Here is a 25,073-nt window from a genome sequence, read left to right as displayed (position 1 = left end):
GTCTGGTTTGCCGTTGGTGAAAAAGTCTCTTCATAATCCACACCTGGTTTTTGATTGAAACCTTTGGCTACATAACATGCCTTGAATTGTTTAGATTCATCTGCATTTGTTTTTAAAGGATACACCCATCTACCCCCCACTACTTCTTTGCCTTCTGGCAGTTTAGTCAGGGTAAACGTGTCATTTTCCTTTAGTGATTCAATTTCCTCATCCATAGCTCTTGCCCATAACTTAGAGTCAGGTGATGCCATTGCCTGCTTTACTGTGTGTGGCACATCACAAATGACTCTATAACAATAATCAAAGGTTATGTCATCTAGGTCATCAGATTTTACTTGACACTCATAATCCTCTAAATACTGAGGTGGTTTCACTTTTCTTCTGGGATATGTTGCACACTGGTCACTGTCACCTGCCTGAGCACCGACCAAATCATCCATCTACCCTGCTTCTTGTTCCTGTATCTCACTGGTTTGGCCATCTTCACCTGCCTGAACATTTGCCAAATCACTCATTTCAACCACAACCTCTTGTTCTTGTGTCTCGTTAGTTTCCCTATCTTCAGGGAGGTGGTTTACAGTCCTTCCCCCACTGCAATCATCATCCCCATCTGTTTGGGTCTGAACCTCAATGACATTCCTTTGAATGAACTTTACCAATCTGTGCTTAGTTACCTTCCCAGTGTTGGGATAAAACACTAAATAGGCTGGGCTATTTTTATCATATCCTACAAATATCCCTTTTTCACATTGTGAATCCAACTTTTTCTTATTTTGTTTATATGCATAGCATGGGGACCCAAAAGTTCTCATTCTTGAAAGGTTTGGCCTCTTTCCTGTCAGCATGTAATATGGGGTCTGTCCTACACGCTTATTGAAACATCTATTTCGAATAACAGCAGCCGTCATTACCGCATATGTCCACAATTCCCTTGGTAATTTGCACTCAATCAGCATACATCTGGCCATCTCAAACAGCGTTCGCCAATTTCTTTCAGCTGTCCCATTCTGATGGGGTGAGTATGGAGCTGAGGTCTCATGTCTAATGGACTTTCCGCTTAACAATGCCTGAAAGTGACCAGAAGTATACTCAGTACCATTATCCGAACGAATACACTTAATTTTCCCATAAGGTGAAACATCGGCAATGTACTTCTCTGTAGCTTGGACTGTGTCACTCTTAGATTTCAAGAAATAAACAAAAGTAGCTCCTGAATAGTCGTCAGTAAATGCTAAAGCATATTTGAATCCGTCTTTAGCCGTTGGATCAATTGGTCCAGATAAATCAGTGTGTACAAGTTCTAGTGCTGCTTTAGCTCTTTGGTCTGGTTCTCTATTTCGGCTCTGAGCAAATTTACCTTCTATACACACATCACATGACAACTTGGAAATATCAACCTTGCCTTTAATTTCCATACCATCAGTTACATTCTGCAATTTTAACACATCTTCGTAGTTGCAATGTCCCAGAATCTCATGCCACGTCTTGATGTCATAGCACCCATGACATTCATCAACATCAATACTCTCATCAACGGTGTTTACATAAAACAACCTGTCATGTACCTTAATGTCGAATGTCGTGCCGTCTCTCTGGATGAACTTGTTCTGTCCCTCTTTGAAGATGAATGTGGCTCCATTTGATGTTGCTGCGTTGACTGAGAAAATGTCTTGGGGAAAGGATGGAACATACAGCGCCCCCTTCAGCATCGTTTCCACCTCTCGACCCTTGGTATCTCTCAGGTTAAACACTGCAGTACCTCTCTTCAGCGCTACGCCAGAGGCCCTCACTCCATCAGCCATCTCCAGAACATGGGGGGTTGAGGGACTCCACCTCCATTTTTAACTCTTTTTTTTTAATTAAATACCAACGCCATCCCGAACAGTCAACTAGGGGGGGTCGTGGTGGTTCTGCAGTGAGTGGTGTGGGCAGGGGGGGGGGGGGGGGGGGGGGTTGGGTTAGGGGCGCCACCTCCATTTTTAACTTTTTAAAAAAAAATGAATTACCAATGCCATCCCAAACAGTCAACTAGGGGGGGTCGTGGTGGTTCTGCAGTGAGTGGTGTGGGTGAGGGGAGGGGGAGGGGGCTGAGGGACTCCACCTCCTCTTGATGGTTCTGCAGTGAGTGGTGTGGGCGGGGGGGAAGAGGGACTCCACCTCCATTTTTAACTAAAAATGTTTTAATTAAATACCAACGCCATCCCGAACAGTCAACTAGGGGGGGTCGTGGTGGTTCTGCAGTGAGTGGTGTGGGCGAGGGTTGAGGGACTCCACCTCCTCTTGATGGTTCCGCAGTGAGTGTTGAGGGACTCCACCATCACCGCCTCTTGATGGTTCTGTAGTGTGGGCGGGGGGGATTGAGGGCTGTAAAAAAAAAAAAAAGAAAAAAAAAAAGGAGTGGAACAAAACATGGAAAGTTGATTAATACAAATACTCACAGGTTAGTGTTAAAACACACAGCCATCCGAAGCCTTTCGACTACATCGGCACCCCTCACTTCACACGGGTGTGATTTGTTTTAATGTAGGATATATTAATCTGTGGCATTAGCACTGTGAGAAATACAGTAGTGGGCAAAGGACCTTTGCCCACTACTGTATGGTTGATTTAACATAGCTCTGACCTATCCAAATACAGTAGGCTATATAATTATTAAATTACTAAAACAAAACCAAGAACAGACTCTTCAAATGAGCATATTTATTTTTTTCTTTTTATCCCACGATTTTGCAACCCATTTTTCCACCCAGTGTCAATTATCTATGTAATCCTAGTAAAAAACAAATGTACTACTACTCCACCACTGGACTCTAGCCTCAGTGGGCTGTGCTGCCGAGGGCAGGATAGGCACGGGGAGCAGTTGACGTCACACTCAGGCACGAGAAAGGGAGTACTTGATTTGTTAAAAATGCCTACCTTCTCACTGCTGCTGCCTCTAGACCTTCTTCTCCCTCCTTGCCGCCTTGTCCTTTGCAATGGCTTGCAATCTCCTGGAAAATAGAGAATGACAGCGGTAAAACACACAGCTCCACAGTAGGTAGAGCATACATACCTATACATATATATATATATATACACATAGCCTACCCACGACATGTTCAAAATATAGACCTGAATGAACAAAGCCAGTCAGGATTTATTATTGAGAATTCCACTCTTTAAAGTCGGCGCTCGTAGCCTCAATGCAGATCTAACAGCCTAAACAATAATGTAACTCTTGAGCGTAAAATTAAACCAAATGGACCCATAACGGGTTCATTTGGTTTCATTAGACACTCTCAAATGAAAAGGGTTGAAAACCACTGCTCAAGCTGAAGGTTAGTTGATCATTATGTGTTTGTGCTACTCCTATACCTTCAGCTGAGCGTCTGCAGCGATCTGGACATTCTTCTCCATGATCTGGGCGGTTTCATCTGAGCTGAAAATGTGTAGTCCCAGTGTGTCTCTAGGCGTTCATGTTCCAAAAAAGATAAAACATTGAAAACATTCACAATACAAATCTTACCTGATGGCCTCCTGTTCCTGTAGGCCCGACCTCTGCAAGCGCTTCTCCATGGGATGGAGAAGGGGCTGCTTTGTCTTCCTCTGCTTTCCTGGACCCCGTCAGGAAAATATTTGATAGACATTACCATTCAAGAATGTTGACACTAATTAGCCAGCGGACACCCATTTGAAAAGATATGCCAGGGACCCCCCATAAGAGAAGATTTTTACGGCTCTAGCACAGATGTTATTTTGATTTGTAAAGCATGATAAAAATAATTGAGCACATAACACACACCAAAACTATGCACACCATCCACCCACAGCCAAACGGACAAAATGGACGTGAATTATCCAAATAATAGTACATAACTCAATGTTGACCATCATGTTTAGATTTGTATTCAATTGTTGTGACACTTTGTGGAAAATATATAAGCTGCACAGCATGTAACTTACTTCCTTCCTGTCGCCCTTGTTCTTCCTCCTGTACAGTTTTGTCCAGTTGACCTTTTGGGGGTTGACTCTCTTCAGGGATATATTATACTAACAATATGTTGTAGACTTTCCTCCAATTTCTGAGGTACGAGCTGGTTAGGTTTCTGGTTTAAGGACTTCAGTGTTTTGTACCAAACTATTGTATGAGTACCGAACAAAGAATGTTTGCTTTCGCCATCTTGGTTGAAGAAGAGTCTGGGCAATTAAGTTTTAGTCTTAAAAAATGTCTCAATCTTATATTTAGTTTTAGTCCGGCTTAATCTAGTCGTATACCTCTGAGGTCAACGATTAAAGTGTTGATTGATGATTCAACCTTGATGCTTAAACCTTTGAGGGGATTAAGTCCACCCATCAAGCCCATTATTGTCAACCTCAGACCAAGATGGTCTGATTTTGAATCTGAATGGCTTTGTGTTACTGCTATTGTCCTGGCTCTGCTCTAATTAAGAGCCATTTAGGAGTTTAGCATTTAAGGGTTTGTTTACTATCCTGTTCCCTGTAGGCCTATTGGATTGGTATTGTTTAAGCCGTGTGGAAATTTGGTGTTTAATTTTAAAATCCACTGCTTCTCTGCATATCTCCTTTCCCCCTCTGTCCAGGTTTGATTAGATTCTAATCCACAAACCTCCAAGGCACTAATCCCATGGGTCATGAAATGTTGAACAATTAATAAAGTTGTTTCTTTTGCATTATTTATATTATATCTATGTTGGTTTAGTCTATCTGCTATTGTGTTTCTAGTTTCACCCACATATTGTAGGTTGCATTTGTTGCATGTAATTAGATAGACACAGTTACTAGTATTAGCCTGTATGATTTGATTTATTCCCACCATTCTCATTGTGGTTCTATTTTTCACTTGTTGTTTAGGTCTGAAGTAATCCGGTTTCTTGCGTATCGGTCTGTCTGTCTCCTTTAGTTTGCTATGTACAAGGTAATCTTTCAAGTTTTTGTTCTTCCTATATGCTGGTATAATTTTGTATCCGTTAAGTAGGTCATCCGTCCTATTTGCAAAATCCCTCTTTATTTTCATGTTTGTTAATCTGTTTAGGGTAGAATAGGTAGTAACCAAAGCTAGTTTGGGACTCTGGTCCCTTTCTTTCACCTCTAGAAATGTGTCATGTGTTTTTCTAAGGAAGGTTCTTGTGTAACCCCGTTTCCGCAAGGCGTTAAATAGAGTTTGACATGCTATTTTAAAATCACTTTGTTGTGTGCAGATTCTGTGGAATCTCAACAGCTGTGATTTGACTATGCCTCTGTAAGTGTGTGGTGGATGAAAGGAGGTTTTATGTAGGAGAGCGTGTGTGTCCGTTTCTTTAAAATACACTTTGAAATCTAATTTACCACTTGTGTTGAAATTTGGGCCTTTGAAGACAGTAACATCTAGGAAATCTATTTTTTCGGTGCTCGTCACATATTTGATTGTAATTGATCTATGGTGTGTGTTTAGTATATTGATAAAATCTTGGAAATCCTCTTTGGTGTGTTCCCAAACACCAAAGATGTCATCCAAAAATCTACAATAATGTGTTTGAGATTGCATTTTTTTAGTGCTGTCTCTTCCCACAGGGCCATGTAGATATTTGCATAGGAGGGGGCAAACCTTTTCCCCATGGCTGTGCCTTTGGTTTGGAGATAGAATTTCTTGTTAAATTCGAAATCATTTTTGGTCAGATTTATGTTCAATAGTTCCAGTAGTTCTGCGTCAGGGCGTTTCCCATCTGGATATTTATTAAAGACTTCCTTCACTGCCTGTAAACCCGCTTCTGTTTCGATGTTTGTGTACAAACTATCAATATCGATTGAAAATAAAAATGCATTTTGTGGTACAGTTATGGCTTTGATTTTATTGACAAAGTCATAAGTGTCCTTGATATAGCTGGCATGTTTTATAGACAGTGGGCCCTATTAAGCAAGACGAAAAACCCATGCGGTAATACAGATTTCGCCCTCGCTCTGCGCCTTTTCGTATTATGGAAGCCGTGGTGAGCGCTCACTCATATGGAATACCACGTTCCTGCATAATTTAGCATTGGGGGAGTGTCCATATGTTAATTATTTTCGCTTTGCGCTAATTGCAATTAAGCCCCTTGACCTAAAAACACTCAGCGCATACCGATTCCGCCTGGGTCTGACCACGTCTTAAAAGCAAAAAGCACTGTTTGATTTTACACTTGAGCGGCTCTGGAGTGCTGCTGGAGTGTTGCCATGTCTGTTTGCTGTTTATTATAAGCGGCTTCTTTTTCTGCAAAGTTGCTTGTAAATATTGGTAGTTGTGGTTGCTTTTCTTGTTTCTAAAGTGCTTATTTGGGCTTTTCTCCTAATGTTGTTTAAACCAGTGATCCTCACACAGCGACATTCCCATGTCAAGGACCCCCAGATGAATGCATTTGCCCAACTAAGCCAGTGACCCCCATGACAGATTTGTGTTTCAATAACATTTTTCAAAAATATTCTTATTGTCACTTTTTTCAAAGATTACTTTTGAAAATAGCAGATCTACCAGCTCACAATGCATCACATTCATTCATTAAAACAATGAACTCTGACTGCAGGGGGATATATATTTATAATGATCATTATAACAATGTGCAAGAAAATATGTAAAAAGAAGGAAGAACTTTATATTTGTGGACAATCAAAATATGCTGGAAATTTTAATGTGGTGTCATTAAAAGGAATCTTGATATGGCAGACTCACTATCTAGAAAATAAAAACATGGCACTTAATTTAAAATAGGTTGTAGACCCCTGTTATATGCGATTATTTTGGGAGTATGTTTATAGACCTATTTACTTGTTTCTATGAGACATGGCAACAGCGAGCTTTCTGGCTTTCTCGTTGAGATTATAAAGGGTCATATATCGCTCATTTCTAAACCTTTTTTAAAAATTAAAACATCTCCATAATCACTGGGAAGTTTGCTTTCATACGTTGTATCACACCCAACTCAATTCTTCTTCAATAAAATGCTACGAGCGAAGACCATAACATTGGGGCCGCAGCAATACGCATGGCGCACGTATGGCATTTCAACTCATTCCTTCGTCGTGACTCGAATGAAATAAAATAAAATAAACGTTATTTTACTGGTGTTTTTCAATAGAAACAAATAAAGAGCGTGTGTGCAACAGTCAGTGCATATACGTGCATGCACTATAGGCTATATTTCCTCCTTGTCGGGATGGTGAGCTGAGCTCTTCACAGCCCGTTTGTCTTTCATATTATTCTTATAATATTTGATATTATAAACACTCATGGTTCTCTCATTTCTCAGCCGTTTTTTAAAATGTAAAAATCCCCACATTCCTTAGGAATCTTGCTTTCATTCGCTGTATGGTATATGGTTCTATTTTTATCGAATTAAACAATATCAAACGAACTTGTATGTTCGGGGGTTAGACGATTCTGGGAACATTACGCATGGATTGCCAATTTGCCAGCCAATGATGCGTATCTACTCGCAGTTCCATTCCGATCTGAAAGGTATAGGTAGGTGCCATTTCAAAGGCTTAGTTATTCATTTATGAATCAAATGAACTAGAATAAAGATTTTACAGCTGTTTTTCATGCTTAGAACAGAAACAAATGAAGTGATGATGTGCGTATATCTCCCTCCCTTAGCATATGGCTGCGCCGCTGTAATGACTTTCCAATGAACACTGCAAGTTACTTAACAAAATAGAGACATAGGCCTACAAGCTATGCACATCATGGCTGTGACAGCTTGTGGATCTGTTCTTTTGAGGCATAAAGGTGACAGCATGCAGTGCAATAGGAATAATTAACCCAAATGTGACAAAGTCATGTCATGTCTATGGTGCCAGTCTGCAGAAATGTAATACCACTTGCCGAAAAGGGCGCATACCATGAGGACATCAGCTGGTGTCGTAAAGAGAATAGTACGGACATGTTCATTGGGTAAGCCTCAAAACTCCCTGAAACACTCCCATGACTAATTCAAGGCCGTTTTGCTCACACCACGGGGTGTCGAAAGCGCTTCTTACCTGGCCCATAATTGTAATATGACATTGCACACGCCCCCACGTCTTAAAAACTGTAAAATTATATGTAATTAGATTCCACTTGCTTAATAGGGCCCAGTGGGTTCAGAAAATGTTCAATATATTCAGCTGTTTGGTACGTTTCACTACCACAGTCCGAGACAATAGGTCTCCCTGCTGGAATCTCGTATGGTACAGTCCATGTGCTTGCATCCTTATGTATTTTTGGTAATAGATAGAAGATTCGGGCACGTGGAGTGTCCTGTCCTATTAAGTATTTGGCTTGTTTGTAGTTTATGTACTTTTTTTCCCTAAGTTTGTATATTATTTCTTTAGCTTCTGCGACTGTTTGATTATAAATATAGACTGACTGATACAGGGAGGCAGTGGGTTAGAGTTAGACTGACTGATACAGGGAGGCAGTGGGTTAGGGTTAGACTGACTGATACAGGGAGGCAGTGGGTTAGGGTTAGACTGACTGATACAGGGAGGCAGTGGGTTAGGGTTAGACTGACTGATACAGGGAGGCAGTGGGTTCGACTGACTGATACAGGGAGGCAGTGGGTTAGAGTTAGACTGACTGATACAGGGAGGCAGTGGGTTAGAGTTAGACTGACTGATACAGGGAGGCAGTGGGTTAGAGTTAGACTGACTGATACAGGGAGGCAGTGGGTTAGAGTTAGACTGACTGATACAGGGAGGCAGTGGGTTCGACTGACTGATACAGGGAGGCAGTGGGTTAGGGTTAGACTGACTGATACAGGGAGGCAGTGGGTTAGACTGACTGATACAGGGAGGCAGTGGGTTAGACTGACTGATACAGGGAGGCAGTGGGTTAGAGTTAGACTGACTGATACAGGGAGGCAGTGTGTTAGAGTTAGACTGACTGATACAGGGAGGCAGTGGGTTCGACTGACTGATACAGGGAGGCAGTGGGTTAGAGTTAGACTGACTGATACAGGGAGGCAGTGGGTTAGAGTTAGACTGACTGATACACGGAGGCAGTGGGTTAGAGTTAGACTGACTGATACAGGGAGGCAGTGGGTTAGAGTTAGACTGACTGATACAGGGAGGCAGTGGGTTCGACTGACTGATACAGGGAGGCAGTGGGTTAGAGTTAGACTGACTGATACAGGGAGGCAGTGGGTTAGAGTTAGACTGACTGATACAGGGAGGCAGTGGGTTGACTGACTGATACAGGGAGGCAGTGGGTTAGGGTTAGACTGACTGATACAGGGAGGCAGTGGGTTAGACTGACTGATACAGGGAGACAGTGGGTTAGACTGACTGATACAGGGAGACAGTGGGTTAGACTGACTGATACAGGGAGACAGTGGGTTAGACTGACTGATACAGGGAGACAGTGGGTTAGGGTTAGACTGACTGATACAGGGAGGCAGTGGGTTAGGGTTAGACTGACTGATACAGGGAGGCAGTGGGTTAGGGTTAGACTGACTGATACAGGGAGGCAGTGGGTTAGAGTGACTGATACAGGGAGACAGTGGGTTAGACTGACTGATACAGGGAGGCAGTGGGTTAGACTGACTGATACAGGGAGACAGTGGGTTAGACTGACTGATACAGGGAGACAGTGGGTTAGGGTTAGACTGACTGATACAGGGAGGCAGTGGGTTAGGGTTAGACTGACTGATACAGGGAGGCAGTGGGTTCGACTGACTGATACAGGGAGGCAGTGGGTTAGGGTTAGACTGACTGATACAGGGAGGCAGTAGGTTAGACTGACTGATACAGGGAGGCAGTGGGTTAGGGTTAGACTGACTGATACAGGGAGGCAGTGGGTTAGGGTTAGACTGACTGATACAGGGAGGCAGTGGGTTAGGGTTAGACTGACTGATACAGGGAGGCAGTGGGTTAGACTGACTGATACAGGGAGGCAGTGGGTTAGAGTTAGACTGACTGATACAGGGAGGCAGTGGGTTAGCCTCATTTATGTAACTGTTTAATTGTACAATTGTCTCAGTACTTTACAGAGCCTGATGAGCAATGGGTCACAGACAGTTAAACATGTTCTGAGGTTTCTTTAAAGGTATCGATTAAATTCAGTGATGCAGATTGGGCTGACGCTGACAGACATGATACCAGAGGTTATTGTATTAGCCTCACCTAATGGCACTTTGGTTTCATGGAAGACCAAAAAGCAGCCCAGTGTTGCACTGTCCTCTTGTGAGGCAGAGTAGGCCTATGCAGTATATGGCACTATAGCTGCAACAATCCAACATTGTCTTTACCTTAAACTGCTTCTAGGTCTTGATGAATACGATTATGCTTCATCTAAGCTTTATGAAGATAACCGAATACCAAACAACTCCATCGCCCCTTTACCAACTCGCCCCCGCGAAAAGTGTTAATTTAGTTACACGTTAATTTAGTATCTCCCTCCCTCGCCCTGCTGAAATATGAAATTATCTTGTATACAGATTTATTTGATTGTATTATATAGTAGTCGATCTCTGTACTCTGTAAACGCAAGAAAGAATAACATGAGACAGAGACGGTGACTGCTTTCTTTCAGTGCTGTGTAAACAATCCACTTAGTTTTATTAAACACATTTCTTACATGTAGCCCATATGTTTTGTAATGGCATCATCATGCTATTATGTCCATGGATATACAGAGTGAACTCAACAATGATAAATTAATATGATATGAATACCTTTATAATCACCAACATGAATTATGTTTGTTATTTACAGCTAGGTAGTGGGGCGAGATGGAAAAGGGACGACCGTACCTGTTACCAGATAACCAGGGTACAATAATTGCTTTGGCAAAGGATCCTGTCAGCAGACAGAGATGTAAACATATCTACTATATAATGTGCCACGTTGCAGCACGTATCTTCGTGTGTGCGTGCATACGCGTGTGTACGGTTGTAATGCATGTAACTCGAGAACCGTGGTGCAACCACTTCCTTAAGTAACTTTGTGTGTGCCTGGGTGGCTGGGTGGCTGGGTGTGGCTGAGCACGGAAATTGCATTTGGTTGGTTTTCAAAACCAAGTGTCACTGTTATGCAGCCTAACACACACATACATATTAACTGTATATATATGATGATTTCAGGTGTATCAGTACAGTACAGTACAGTACAGTACAGTACAGTACAGTACAGTACAGTACAGTACAGTACAGTACAGTACAGTACAGTACAGTACAGTACAGCGACGCCCACATGGTAACTCTGTCATTTCTCAACCGTTTCGGACATGGGGCGTCTCGCCAGAACCGGCCCGGCCCCCTGGGCGCATTCCTGGGGGTCTGGAAGTTCAACTCCCAAACGGAGTTGCACCACTTACTTCACATGGGTGTGATTGTTTTTTTTCTAATTGATTAAACATGAATTGATTAAACATTAATTGATTAAACATTAATTTATTAATCATACTCATACATACACAATAAGGTTTAAAGTGAATAGAAACATGACTGAGACATAAAAGACACTCAGACATTTATTCCATGTAAGGAGATCTGAGATCTCAATTTATTACCACAGGATCAATTTATTACATGAACGATAATTATGAATGAATGATCAGGGTTTAGGTATTTTCTTAATAATCATCGTCACCCACTGGGTCCCGTCCCGGGAGGTCATACGTCTTTTGAGTGAGGACTTTGTTGATCCATTTTCTGTAGAAACACACATCTGAGGCCTCAGCTGGTCCTCCACACATCTCATCATAGCCTGCTATAATAACTCCATAGATCCGGCCACCATACTCCATTCCTCCACCAGAGTCTCCCTGGTTAGTGACACAGAGAGGCGTGCGTGTGTGTGTGGAGATTGGAAAGGAATGGAAAGAAGGGGGAGGGGGGGGGGGAGATCAGAACCCAAGCATCATTATTTTGATTCCTTCATCAGAACAAACTAAGTTTGGGGCCCTGAACATTTTTTGTTATGGAGCCATCGTGGCCATTTTACTTTCCGCCATTACCAAAGAATGTATTTTGCATTATAACTCCTGAACCATCCATCCATCTTCAACACACTGCACGATATTTGCTCCGATTATGCTGTCGGGGACCATTTTTGGTGCTCGCCGACAAAACTCCCGATCTGATGCAAAATCGGGCTTTGATCGCCAAGGTTTTGCTTGCTGTGTGTGAAAGGCTCTGCGAGAAGATATAGCGCCGATAAAAGTGCTCGCCGACGTCTTCTGAATATCTAGCAGGGTTGATATTTGGCTCTGTCGCCGACTGGACATCGTAGAGTATGAAATGGGTTGCGAGCGTGTCCAGAGAAGTCCTGTATTGCAGCCAATGAGAGCACTTGTACCGACACGGGCACCTACGGATGGCTGCAATTAGAAACTGGCCCCCGTAAAATCTGAATCCCCCCCCCCCCCCCCCCCCTTTTCCCCTCACTGTATATGTTTCTTTTCCCTTTTTACCTCCATTATGATGAATTCCTGTTCTGTTCTTTGTCTATATAGAAGTGTCTATTTGTACGTCTCTAAATGTTTTGATGAATCGAACATGGTGGACCCTGTTGTAAACAAGTGTAATGCTTAATTGGGTCGTCCACTCACAGTTAACAGCCTTTGTATTGAGTTTGTGCTTGAAATGTACTGTAATTCTGCAAACTGTTAATACAATTTTCAATCAATCAATCAATCAAACACTGTCTGTCTGTCGGTCGTCGACTGTATCGATAGATGATCAGCTGATAATAATATAACCTTTATTCCTTGGGTAGCTGTCCTGTGTCGTACAATGGTAGCTATATTAGCCCAATGTTGCTGTTAAATAGTTTATAAAACCAACTCATTTCACTTGAATAATGTTGATAAAACCGCATCGGAGCAAACTTTTGGAACTCGGGCGCTCTCTCGCTCTGTGTGTGTGTGTGTGCGCGCGTGCAGAGAGACGGAGAGTTATTTCATGAAAATCAAGATTTAGCGTCCTGTCTCGCTGCAGCCCATGTAGGTAAAGCCACAAAGATATAATGACAGCCGATTTAAAAAAAGACTCCTGTAGTGTGAAATACATGACGATCTGATGACTCGCCGACAACTTTAAAACTCCTACAGTGTGTAGGGGCCATCATCCGTAGTCGGGTCGCGGGGGCAACAGCTCCACCAGAGAGCTCCAGACTTCCTTCTCCAGAGCAACATTAGTGACTTCCTCCTGGGGGATCCCGAGACGTTCCAAGGCCAGTGAGTCGATGTGTTTCCTCCATCTGGTCCTTGGTCTGGGGTCTCCTCCCATCATCCCTCCCATCTTTTTACACTAATCTGGATATTGAGAGTCCCAGTTGAAATAGTGTGTCAACGAGGTCCTTGCATGAACACCAAGTCCCACATAGACTGGTAAGGGGAAAAGTGAAAGATGTTTGGACAAAAATGCTGTACTACCTCACACTTCTGAATTGACCATTGACCTTGTGTATAACAACAGTAATAAGCCACAGGTTCTCTTCAACGTCCTCAATTCCATCATAAATCCTTGTGATACATCCCCGGTTGTGCCTTCACCTACTCTCTGTGACAACTTCCTTAATTTCTTCCTAGATAAAATCACTACACTTAGATCTGCCCACTCACCTTCCCCGGGGCCGGTCCTATCCACGCCCGTTGCTACCCTCACTCATTTCAAGCCTGTCTCCCTAACTGCACTCACTGTTATTGTCAACGCCCTGCGACCAACTTATAGCCCCTCAGACAGTATCCCCTCATCTTTATAAAAATATGTTTTCAGTTCTGTTGGTCCTAGCATCACCTTGTTAGTTAATTCTTGCCTGAAGTTTGGTATTGTCCCGGCTACCTTTAAACATGCCACTATCAAACCTCTTCTTAAAAAGAACAATTTAGATCCCTCCGTCCTCGCTAATTTCCGACCTATCTCCCAGCTCCCATGTTTATGGTCAGCTGGTCAGCTGAGCAGCTGCTCCTGACTGTGCCCAACACCAATTACAGGTCCAGAGGTGACCGTGCTTTTTCAGTGGCCGGCCCCAACCTCTGGAACTGTCTTCCCCTACATAAGTCGCTCTTTAGAGGCCTTTAAATCCTTAGTGTCCTTCTCCCTGGCTTTCAATGATGTCTGACCAAATTAACTTGTATAATATTTGTCTTGCTTTCTTAATCAAATCAAACTTTATTTCTAGAGCATCTAGAAATAAAGTTTGATTTGATTAACTATTCACCTGAACAGTATATGATGTTATACATGTTATCATTGTAATCCTTGACCATCAAAACATAGGTGTTGTAGACATCACATATTCCATTTTATAATGTATGGTTAGGTGATATGATGATATCTATCTATCTATCTATCTATCTATCTATCTATCTATCTATCTATATACATTATTTGGTTACAGATAGTAAAATGGCCGCCATGGCCACTAGGGGGCGTTTTTGTGATGGCTCCATATTAGAAAATGTTCAGGGCACCAAACTGTACAAGTGTACCAAGTTTCATGAGTTTCTGAAATAGTGATTTATTTTGGTCTCACAAAAGATCACAGGATCTACTGAATGTGAAGGGGGGTACTATATATATAAGGCATAGGTTCCCAACTTCCGGTCCGCGGACCGGACATGTGCCACTGGTACACGGGTTTTCCCGTCGTATAAAGATCCATTTGAAAATACAACTGAGATAAAAGAGAGGACAGAGCATAGGCCTATTTACACGCACCCGTTGATGATGACGCGTTAACACTCATCTTTTACTTTCTCTATTGAAAACCTAAAACATGAACCTTGGTTGAAAAAAACTAAAGTTATCCTTTAACATTCAGATTTAACAAACTCACGGCACAGATATCCGTCTTAGTAGGAGGACCAGCAGGTCCAGGAGGACCAGGAACACCTTCATAGCAGAAAACATTATTCTTGTTGAAGGTGAAGGGCCAGAAGGGGAAGTAACCGTCACATTTGATTGTTGTCATGGTGGCACACTGCAACTTCTTCCCCACATCGTCTGCAGTGGGGCCGTCTTTTTATTTGGGAAGGAAATACAATAATTAGGCTACATTCTGTATTATTTGACTCCAGTCCTTTTTGGATCTAGATCTCAGACAACATTACCTGAAGTGAAGTCTGAAGCTCACCTTCAACATACTGGTGTATCTTAGAATTCCACACGGCAGTATATAGTCCAAACCCTCCAACTTTAATGTTGTTACCATTGTCAGGCCTTTTACAACCTTTTGGTGGCAGTTGGATGAAGTCGAGATTGGGTACATCCGTTTCTAGCCTCAGAAGCATGATGTCATCCTTAGCCGTAAAAAAGGCGAACCCTGTTTAAAAAAGGTGTGAGTGCTTTATCAGTGTGTCGTTCACAGTAACAGTTTCTGTATTGACTATTGACTTTTGTTTGAAATGTACCCATTCTATTCACTGTGAAAATAAATCAATGAATCAAACCCTTTTTCTGTTGATCCACAGTAATCTTTTGAACTGATTGTTCAAGTGGCCCTCTGTGCATACCCAGTGTCAAAGTGAGGTCCCTGAGAGAGAGGATATGAATGTCAGTGAGAGAACGTTATATTCTGGATTACACACGACTTCAATGTGCATTTATAGTGTTATATTCTGGATTACACACGACTTCAATGTGAATTTATAGGGTGTTATATTCTGGATTACACACGACTTCAATGTGAATTTAAGGTAGAGAGAAATCCATTTTAGATTTTTAATTTAGTGTCAATTAATTTGAGGCTCTTAATTCTCACTTTTGTGGTGGTTTTATTTGGAAATTAATAAAGTTCTGTCAGAGTCTGTCAATGGATTACACTATGTTACCCTCATAGTCTATGGATTACACCATGTTACCCTCAGAGTCTATGGATTACACTATGTTACCCTCATAGTCTATGGATTACACCATGTTACCCTCAGAGTCTATGGATTACACTATGTTACCATCAGAATCTATGGATTACCATGTTACCCTCAGAGTCTATGGATTACACTATGTTACCCTCAGAATCTATGGATTACCATGTTACCCTCAGAGTCTATGGATTACACTATGTTACCCTCAGAGTCTATGGATTACCATGTTACCCTCAGAGTCTATGGATTACACCATGTTACCCTCAGAGTCTATGGATTACACTATGTTACCCTCAGAGTCTATGGATTACACTATGTTACCCTCAGAGTCTATGGATTACACTATGTTACCCTCAGAGTCTATGGATTACACTATGTTACCCTCAGAGTCTATGGATTACACCATGTTACCCTCAGAGTCTATGGATTACACTATGTTACCCTCAAAGTCTATGGATTACACTATGTTACCCTCAGAGTCTATGGATTACACTATGTTACCCTCAGAGTCTATGGATTACACTATGTTACCCTCAGAGTCTATGGATTACACTATGTTACCCTCAGAGTCTATGGATTACAACACTATGTTACCCTCAGAGTCTATGGATTACAACACTATGTTACCCTCAGAGTCTATGGATTACAACACTATGTTACCCTCAGAGTCTATGGATTACACCATGTTACCCTCAGAGTCTATGGATTACACTATGTTACCCTCAGAGTCTATGGATTACACCATGTTACCCTCAGAGTCTATGGATTACACTATGTTACCCTCAGTGTCTATGGATTACACCATGTTACCCTCAGAGTCTATGGATTACACTATGTTACCCTCAGAGTCTATGGATTACACTATGTTACCCTCAGAGTCTATGGATTACACCATGTTACCCTCAGAGTCTATGGATTACACTATGTTACCCTCAGTGTCTATGGATTACACCATGTTACCATCAGAGTCTATGGATTACACCATGTTACCATCAGTGCTAAAATGGTTAGAACTGTGATCTCTGTCTGTCTGTCTGTCTGTCTGTCTCTCTCTCTCCGTCTCTCTCTCCGTCTGTCTCTCTCTCTCTCTGTCTCTCTCTCCGTCTCTGTTTCTCTCTCTCTCTCTCTCTCTCTCTCTCAAATTAAATTAAATTAAATTAAATTAAATTAAATTAAATTAAATTAAATTAAATTAAATTAAATTAAATTAAATTAAATTAAATTAAATTAAATTAAATTAAATTAAATTAAATTAAATTAAATTAAATTAAATTAAATTAAATTAAATTAAATTAAATTCAACAGGCTTTATTGGCATGACATTTTACAAGTGTTGCCAAAGCACAATCACAGATATGACAAACAACAACATAACAACATAATATCAATGACATGAAAAAATAAATAAAAATCTCTCTCACACACATGCTAAATAAAGAATGTGAATATTTGGAGGCTGTCTGCTTTGTAGTCATTTCTCTCAGTATCCACTAAAACAATTATTATATGAATTGCTTAATATTCAAATTTAAACTCAATTCAAATTAAAAATATATTCAAACTCAGCCACAGACATCCATCTCAGGTCCAGGAGGACGGGAGGCAGAAATAATTCTCCTTGGTTACCCACACACTTGGTTACTCCTACACTCCTTACCCTTCAGGGTCTTCACCACAGTGGTTACCCACACACTTGGTTACTCCTACACTCCTTACCCTTCAGGGTCTTCACCACAGTGGTTACCCACACACTTGGTTACTCCTACACTCCTTACCCTTCAGGGTCTTCACCACAGTGGTTACCCACACACTTGGTTACTCCTACACTCCTTACCCTTCAGGGTCTTCACCACAGTGGTTACCCACACACTCCTACTCCTACCTCCTTACCCTTCAGGGTCTTCACCACAGTGGTTACCCACACACTCCTACTCCTACCTCCTTACCCTTCAGGGTGTTCACCACAGTGGTTACCCACACACTCCTACTCCTACACTCCTTACCCTTTAGGGTCTTCACCACAGTGGTTACCCACACACTCCTACTCCTACACTCCTTACCCTTTAGGGTCTTCACCACAGTGGTTACCCACACACTCCTACTCCTACACTCCTTACCCTTTAGGGTCTTCACCACAGTGGTTACCCACACACTCCTACTCCTACACTCCTTACCCTTTAGGGTCTTCACCACAGTGGTTACCCACACACTCCTACTCCTACCTCCTTACCCTTTAGGGTCTTCACCACAGTGGCGAGCGGTCAACACCCAGCGGCGGTTGATCAGTGAACCTCCACAGAGACCTCCGTCCTTGTCTGTTATTTTCACATGGTACAGCCTTTCTTTCGGACCACAGTCATGACCATTATAGATTCTCTTCTCCAAGTTCCCCTCTGCTGCTGCTGAAATAAGAACATTACATTACATGGCACATGCAATCATATATATATATATATATATATATATATATATATATATATATATATATATATACTTTTTTTTTTTCAATTTTGAGATTTTGTGCTATTTTGCTTCCGAAACATGTCTTCTTTCATGTTTTCTTTCTGCTTTTTATTGCACTCCAGCGCTTAAATCGTTGGAAAACCTTTAAATTGTTTAAAAAAAAAATAATTGTGCAGTAACTCTATTCTCTCCTCTGATTGGCCAGCAATGGGCTCTATGCAGCCAACACTTCCGCGTGAAACTCATTCACTGTGAACATACGGTCGTGATTTTGTAGGAATAAAGTTCAGTACTTTATACAACACTATTTCATTTGATAATGCGATGGCATAGTTTTTCATAGTTTGTATTATTTGTGTTGCGACGTTGACATGATGACATGAGTTAGAAACGTCTTAAATCTCCTAAAAACGGGAGTTCTTCATGGATTTATCCGATGTTGCCAGGTCCGCTTGTTATAAGTGACATGGGGCTTGGCTTCTTTTCATAGACCTGATTGCTTATTTCTCTCACACAATCTGGCGACACCTACCTCTCGTCTCCAGCTGATAAGCCCTTTCCACACCTAAGCGCAAAACGGTCAGAACGACGGCCAGATTCCCGGAAACGCTCTCCTCCTCGCAAAAAGTCTGCGGAGGTGGAGCTTCTTTTCCATCCACCAGCTGTCTAAAAACTCGGAATTTAAGCTGCGCAGAGCTTAAGAAGTGCGTGGCTGTCGACCGTTTTGCGCTTAGGTGTGGAAAGGGCTTTATACACAGCAGTGTAACAACCGGTGTTGCCAGATTGTGTGAGAGAAATAAGCACTCAGGTCTATGAAAAGAAGCCACTCCACAAATGAGCTACTATAATACCTAATATTTATATACTAAGACTATAGGACATCGGCAGCTACTTGAGAATAGCAGATCTACAAGCTCACAATGCGTCGTTGTGAGCTTGTAGATCAGATATTTTCCAAAATAGTTTTTTACAAATACAAAATAAAAACCTGGCACAAAACATTCAGATGTGGGGGTCCTTGGCTTTATGACAATGTTTGAGCAGAATCAAAGGTTTAAACAACATTAGGGAACAAGCCTAAATAACCATACACTTCAGAAACAAGTAAAGCCCCGAAAAACGCAACCTAACCTGTCAATATTTTCAAGCAACTTTACTGAAAAACAAGACCAAAGTCGCTTATAACAAGCATACATGGCAACATCGGAGAAATCTATGAAGAACTCTCGTTTTTAACAGGAGATTTAAGACGTTTCTAACTCATGTCATCATGTCAACGTCGCAACACAAATAATACAAACTATGAAAAACTATGCCATCGCATTATCACATGAAATAGTGTTGTATAAATTATTTTATATTTATTCCTACAACATCACGACCGTAGGTTCACAGTGAATGTGAATGAGAGCAGGTACAATCTTAGGGGATTCGGCATATTCAGGGGGACTAAGGCAAGAACCAACAAAAAAGCGAGATGTATAAGCGTAAGAGGTGTGAAACTGTGGAACGGCTTAGACAATGAACTGAAAAAGTGTAGCTCAATTAATACATTTAAAAGAATGTACAAATCTAAAATAACGTATAGAACATTATTATAACCTAGTATATTTACTAATCATATCTTAATCATATTAGTACACAATTATTATGATAAAGTAATGTAATAACTATATAATAACTATATAATTCTCATGTGCGACTCTGGATTATGTGTGATCAAATCTGTCTTCTCCTGTGTGTCTTTCTGGGTTTTTTTGGGGTTTTTTTTAATTATTTTTGTTTCTTCTCTTTGTTTCTCTGTCAGTTTTATGTCCCCCCCACTCCCCCCTGGGATAGGCACAATAAGCCATTGGCTTGTAATGTAATGTTTTTTTGTTTTTTTAATTTATGACCAAAATAAAACTGAACTGAACTGAACTGAATGAGTTTCTGCCGACCGGAAGCGTTCCGGCGGCCCAAACTGAACGCGGAAGTGTTGGCTGCATAGAGCCCAGGCATTTGTGTGCATTTTGCCCTCATCTGATTGGACAGTACACTCAACTCTTCTAATAGAACTATATTCCTATAGATACAGTAGACAACCACTCTATTCTAATAGAACTATATTCCTATAGAGATAGACTCTCTATTCTAATAGAACTATATTCCTATAGAGATAGACTCTCTATTCTAATATAACTATATTCCTATAGAGATAGACTCTCTATTCTAATATAACTATATTCCTATAGAGATAGACTCTCTATTCTAATATAACTATATTCCTATAGATAGACACTATTCTAATATAACTATATTCCTATAGAGATAGACTCTCTATTCTAATAGAACTATATTCCTATAGATAGACACTATTATAATAGAACTATATTCCTATAGATAGACACTATTATAATATAACTATATTCCTATAGAGATAGACTCTCTATTCTAATAGAACTATATTCCTATAGATAGACACTATTCTAATAGAACTATATTCCTATAGAGATAGACTCTCTATTCTAATAGAACTATATTCCTATAGAGATAGACACTATTCTAATAGAACTATATTCCTATAGAGATAGACTCTCTATTCAAATAGAACTATATTCCTATAGATAGACACTATTCTAATAGAACTATATTCCTATAGATAGACACTATTATAATAAAACTATATTCCTATAGAGATAGACACTATTCTAATATAACTATATTCCTATAGAGATAGACTCTCTATTCTAATAGAACTATATTCCTATAGATAGACACTATTATAATAGAACTATATTCCTATAGATAGACACTATTATAATAGAACTATATTCCTATAGAGATAGACTCACTATTCTAATAGAACTATATTCCTATAGAGATATACTCTCTATTCTAATAGAACTATATGCAGGATTGCATCTTTCTGGTTTCTCCTTGAGTTTCTCTTGAAATTGTCACTTAAAATTCAGATATAAGACCATTCTTTGATTATTATTTTTTGAACGGTTTAGTTCCTTTTTTCTTGGACTAGGTACTGTCATCTGGTGGGGGTCTGGGTGCCTTACTCATTAAAAATAAATTAATCCACAAATCTAGTGCATGCAACTTTCGTTCAACTTTGACCCCTCTGTCACATGTCCAATATCACTATGCCAGCAGCAGCACAGAAACGTAGACCCTCACCAAATGACCGGAACTACTCAATATTCACCAAAACCAGGGCAGAACTCCCACCACGGGACTCAGGGAATCAATTAATACCTTTGCAACCACTATATTAATGTCAAGTATTTCTTACAGCTTTAAGTCCAAATGTCTGAACCCTTTAAGAAAGCAAACTTTGTACAAAACAACCACATTAGAACCACATTAGAACCACATTAGTAAACGTACCTGTCAGCATAAAGAGTAGTAGAAGAGTGTGAGTCTTCATCGTGGCTTCCCTGAGTGACTGACGACTGCAGCTCTAATATTTAAACCCTTTACTATCTCCACTTTTAACTCTGAAGCAAATACTAGCAGTAGTCCACCAATCACATAGAAGAGCATCATCAGTAGTCGACCAATCACATAGAAGAGAATAATCAAAATATTGCACATGAATAAGGAGGGATCAAGACACTGACGTTATGTGTGCTAATCTAACTTCATTCATTCAAATGCGTTTCCAGGTAGAACAGGCACAGGAAGATAGTAAAATATTCAGTTACTGTTTCTTTATTTCTGTTAAGTGTCTATGTTACCTGTTCTTTATTTATAGAATCTTTATTTTATGTTATTTGAGCCTGTTAACAAGAAACAATAAATGGCTACTAAACACTGCATTTATATAGCGATTTCATCATCATCATCATCATCACCTTTATTTATACTCGGAAATACAGTTGAGGGCAAGCCCTTATTTTCAATGTAGCCGAGGTCATACATTCACGGTGGAGGAAACCATGCAAGGCACCAACCTGCACATAGGGAGCATTTAGGGGTTCAGAGTCTTACTCAAGGACACTTGGACACTAACTCTGGGGGAGCCCACAGGGATCGAACCAGGAACCTTGCGGCCAGGGAGTACTAGAGAGATACAACTGAGGTCGACTAAAGGCCTGTTCATAGTCCAGTTTTCGGTGAATAGGTGGTTCAAAACGGTGGTTAGTAAAAACAGAGAGATGTGTTGTGTGAGCGCTGACCACCGTGGCTCAGTGACATCATGTTGTAGTTTTAGTAAAAACAGAGAGATGTGTTGTGTGAGCGGTGACCACCGCGGCTCAGTGACATCATGTTGTAGTTTTAGTAAAAACAGAGAGATGTGTTGTGTGAGCGCTGACCACCGTAGCTCAGTGACATCATGTTGTAGTTTTAGTAAAACAGAGAGATGTGTTGTGTGAGCGCTGACCACCGCGGCTCAGTGACATCATGTTGTAGTTTTAGTAAAAACAGAGAGATGTGTTGTGTGAGCGCTGACCACCGCGGCTCAGTGACATCATGTTGTAGTTTTAGTAAAAACAGAGAGATGTGTTGTGTGAGCGCTGACCACCGCGGCTCAGTGACATCATGTTGTAGTTTTAGTAAAACAGAGAGATGTGTTGTGTGAGCGCTGACCACCGCGGCTCAGTGACATCATGTTGTAGTTTTAGTAAAAACAGAGAGATGTGTTGTGTGAGCGCCGACCACCGCGGCTCAGTGATGTCATGTTGTAGTTTTAGTAAAAACAGAGATGTGTTGTGTGAGCGCTGACCACCGCGGCTCAGTGACATCATGTTGTAGTTTTCGGTGGTCACCTCTTCAAAGGAAACTGGACTATAAATATACCTTTAAGGTCTGATATATAGCCTTCTAGCATCACTAGCACTGAGCCTTCTAGCATCACTAGCACTGAGCCCAGTCTACAATTTACAATTTACAATTTAGGCATTTAGCAGACGCTCTTAATCCGGGAACTACCCATAGATCCGAAGTCCCGTTAGTCCGAACATGCACTGCTCCCGTGCTTGCGGTTATGTTTAGGTTAGGATTAGAGATAGGGATAGTAATTTCGGAACAAGGAACCTTCTGACTAACGACACGGCACCCTTAATCCAGAGCGATTTACATTAAGCAAGAACAAAAACATGGGAATACATCACATTATGTAAAATGCATTTGTCAAGAAACATGCGTAAGCTAAGAACATACAGTAACTAGAACATATCTATATAATGACACTATAGGCTACATATAAACTATACATATATACTTTGCTGTACATATATACTATGAAGTGCTATGGCTACATACAATGCAATTATTGTGCTGTCTACATGACATGCTATAAGTCTGTTTCAAATGCTATCTAAGTCTAAAAAGTGCTGTCTAAGGGGGTAGGGTAAGTGCTATGGGCCATGATGGAGTCTGAAAAGGTGGGTTTTCAGACTACGGCGGAAGATCGGGAGTGATGCTGCAGTTCTGATTGCAACGGGAAGTGCATTCCACAGTTTTGGGACCAGAAGGGAGAAGAGTTTGGAACGTGTGGAGCGTTGTCCCGGCGTTTTTAGTGAGGGTACTTCCAGCTTCCCTGCGTTGGCTGATCTGAGTGCGCGGGAGGGTTTGTAGGGTTCAATCATGCTGGCAAGATATGGGGGAGCCATACCTTTGGTTGCTTTAAATGCCAGCATCAGAGTTTTGTATTCTGTGCGGGCAGCGAGAATACAAAACTCTGATGCTGGCATTTAAAGCAACCAAAGGTATGGCTCCCCCAGGTTTAGTCTCTGAGTCTCTTCCTCTGTTGTTTACTTAATAAACCTCTTATGTTGGACCTGCTACAAAAGACACTGCTATTTTGTGTCTTGTTTTGGTGAATATGAAGTAGTTATGGTCATTGTGTGGATATGTAGGGGCCTCGCCCTCTGCCTCTGTCCTGCATTGACACCTCTGACTCATTACATGTGTCCATACATGGACATTACTGCTGCCAATAGATAAGCGTTTGTACCTTTTGTGTGTCTCACACTGTATTATATTATTATTTCACTATATTTTTTTGCTTTAATGTCATTACATTACAATTCTAGAACAATTTCCCAACAAAATGTCACTATTAATTTTTACTCCTGCAGTTCCATTGTAAGTTCATTTCTCTCGTATCTGTCATAAAAATGCAAATGTTCGTCCTTCTGTAGAAGTGAACAAAGAGCCTCTGAAAATGTTTCAGTTACATTTCTGTATTATCTCCTTCTTGGTGATAATACAGTGTCAAAGCACGCCAACATGGAAATGCAGTATCAGTATCTATCTCACATGACTGCTGCTGCAGAGAGGAGCAGGCAGACACATGACTCTCCAACGCTGCTTGATGAAGTTTACATGACCGTAAAATGCATCCTGTCTGTTAGTTGAAAGTTATGGGGAATATTTATTATTTTTAGCCAATATAAAAAATACCACAATATCTGTACCATGTATCATCATCAATCTTGTTTGTCTGAAAATCAGAGGCAAGGAGGGAACCAGGTGCATCTTGGTGACTCCACCTCAGGTAGCCTCCATGTTTCTCTGTAAGGGATGTGTTGTGTAAAGCTGTGGTGTTCCTGCAATTCACTGAGCAGAAACACTTGAGGTTTGATAAACTTGAGGCTTGTGGGCAAATCTAGTGCCCACAATTGCCCGTTAAACGCTCTTTTCACGCAGTGCAAGGACTGTCACTATTAGGCTAATCGTCTCTATCTCAGGTTCACATCACTTCTACCATGGTGTGTATTCAACCACCTCACAGAGTGGACCGTCCAGAGAACTCTCCACCAACTCAGGTAACTTTCTTTCTTTGTAAAGGACGTGTTTGTATAAAGGTGAGTGGTGA

The 25,073-nt window shown here is 41.0% G+C and overlaps 1 protein-coding gene across 1 annotated transcript; it reads right to left on the bottom strand.

The window, feature by feature from the left end:
• Positions 1 to 2,028: 2,028 nt before the first annotated feature.
• Positions 2,029 to 24,783, bottom strand: LOC306927497 (trypsin-like; the record flags this gene model as incomplete). The annotated part of the gene is made up of 12 exons (XM_079507258.1): positions 24,673 to 24,783; positions 21,638 to 21,759; positions 18,027 to 18,198; positions 15,383 to 15,465; positions 15,067 to 15,255; positions 14,770 to 14,951; positions 11,578 to 11,752; positions 3,506 to 3,593; positions 3,355 to 3,418; positions 2,917 to 2,990; positions 2,275 to 2,364; positions 2,029 to 2,116 (listed from the first exon to the last, which is right to left on the bottom strand). Exons 2-12 carry the CDS (start codon positions 21,675 to 21,677, stop codon positions 2,029 to 2,031), a joined length of 1,245 nt encoding a protein of 414 aa, XP_079363384.1. The 5' UTR covers positions 21,678 to 21,759; positions 24,673 to 24,783.
• Positions 24,784 to 25,073: the final 290 nt, after the last annotated feature.

The sequence above is a fragment of the Electrona antarctica genome, assembly GCF_951216825.1.
Source record: "Electrona antarctica genome assembly, chromosome: 1".
Lineage (NCBI taxonomy): Eukaryota > Metazoa > Chordata > Actinopteri > Myctophiformes > Myctophidae > Electrona > Electrona antarctica.
Note: the sequence above shows the minus strand (reverse complement) of the source record. Positions and strands in the feature narration are given on the sequence as shown.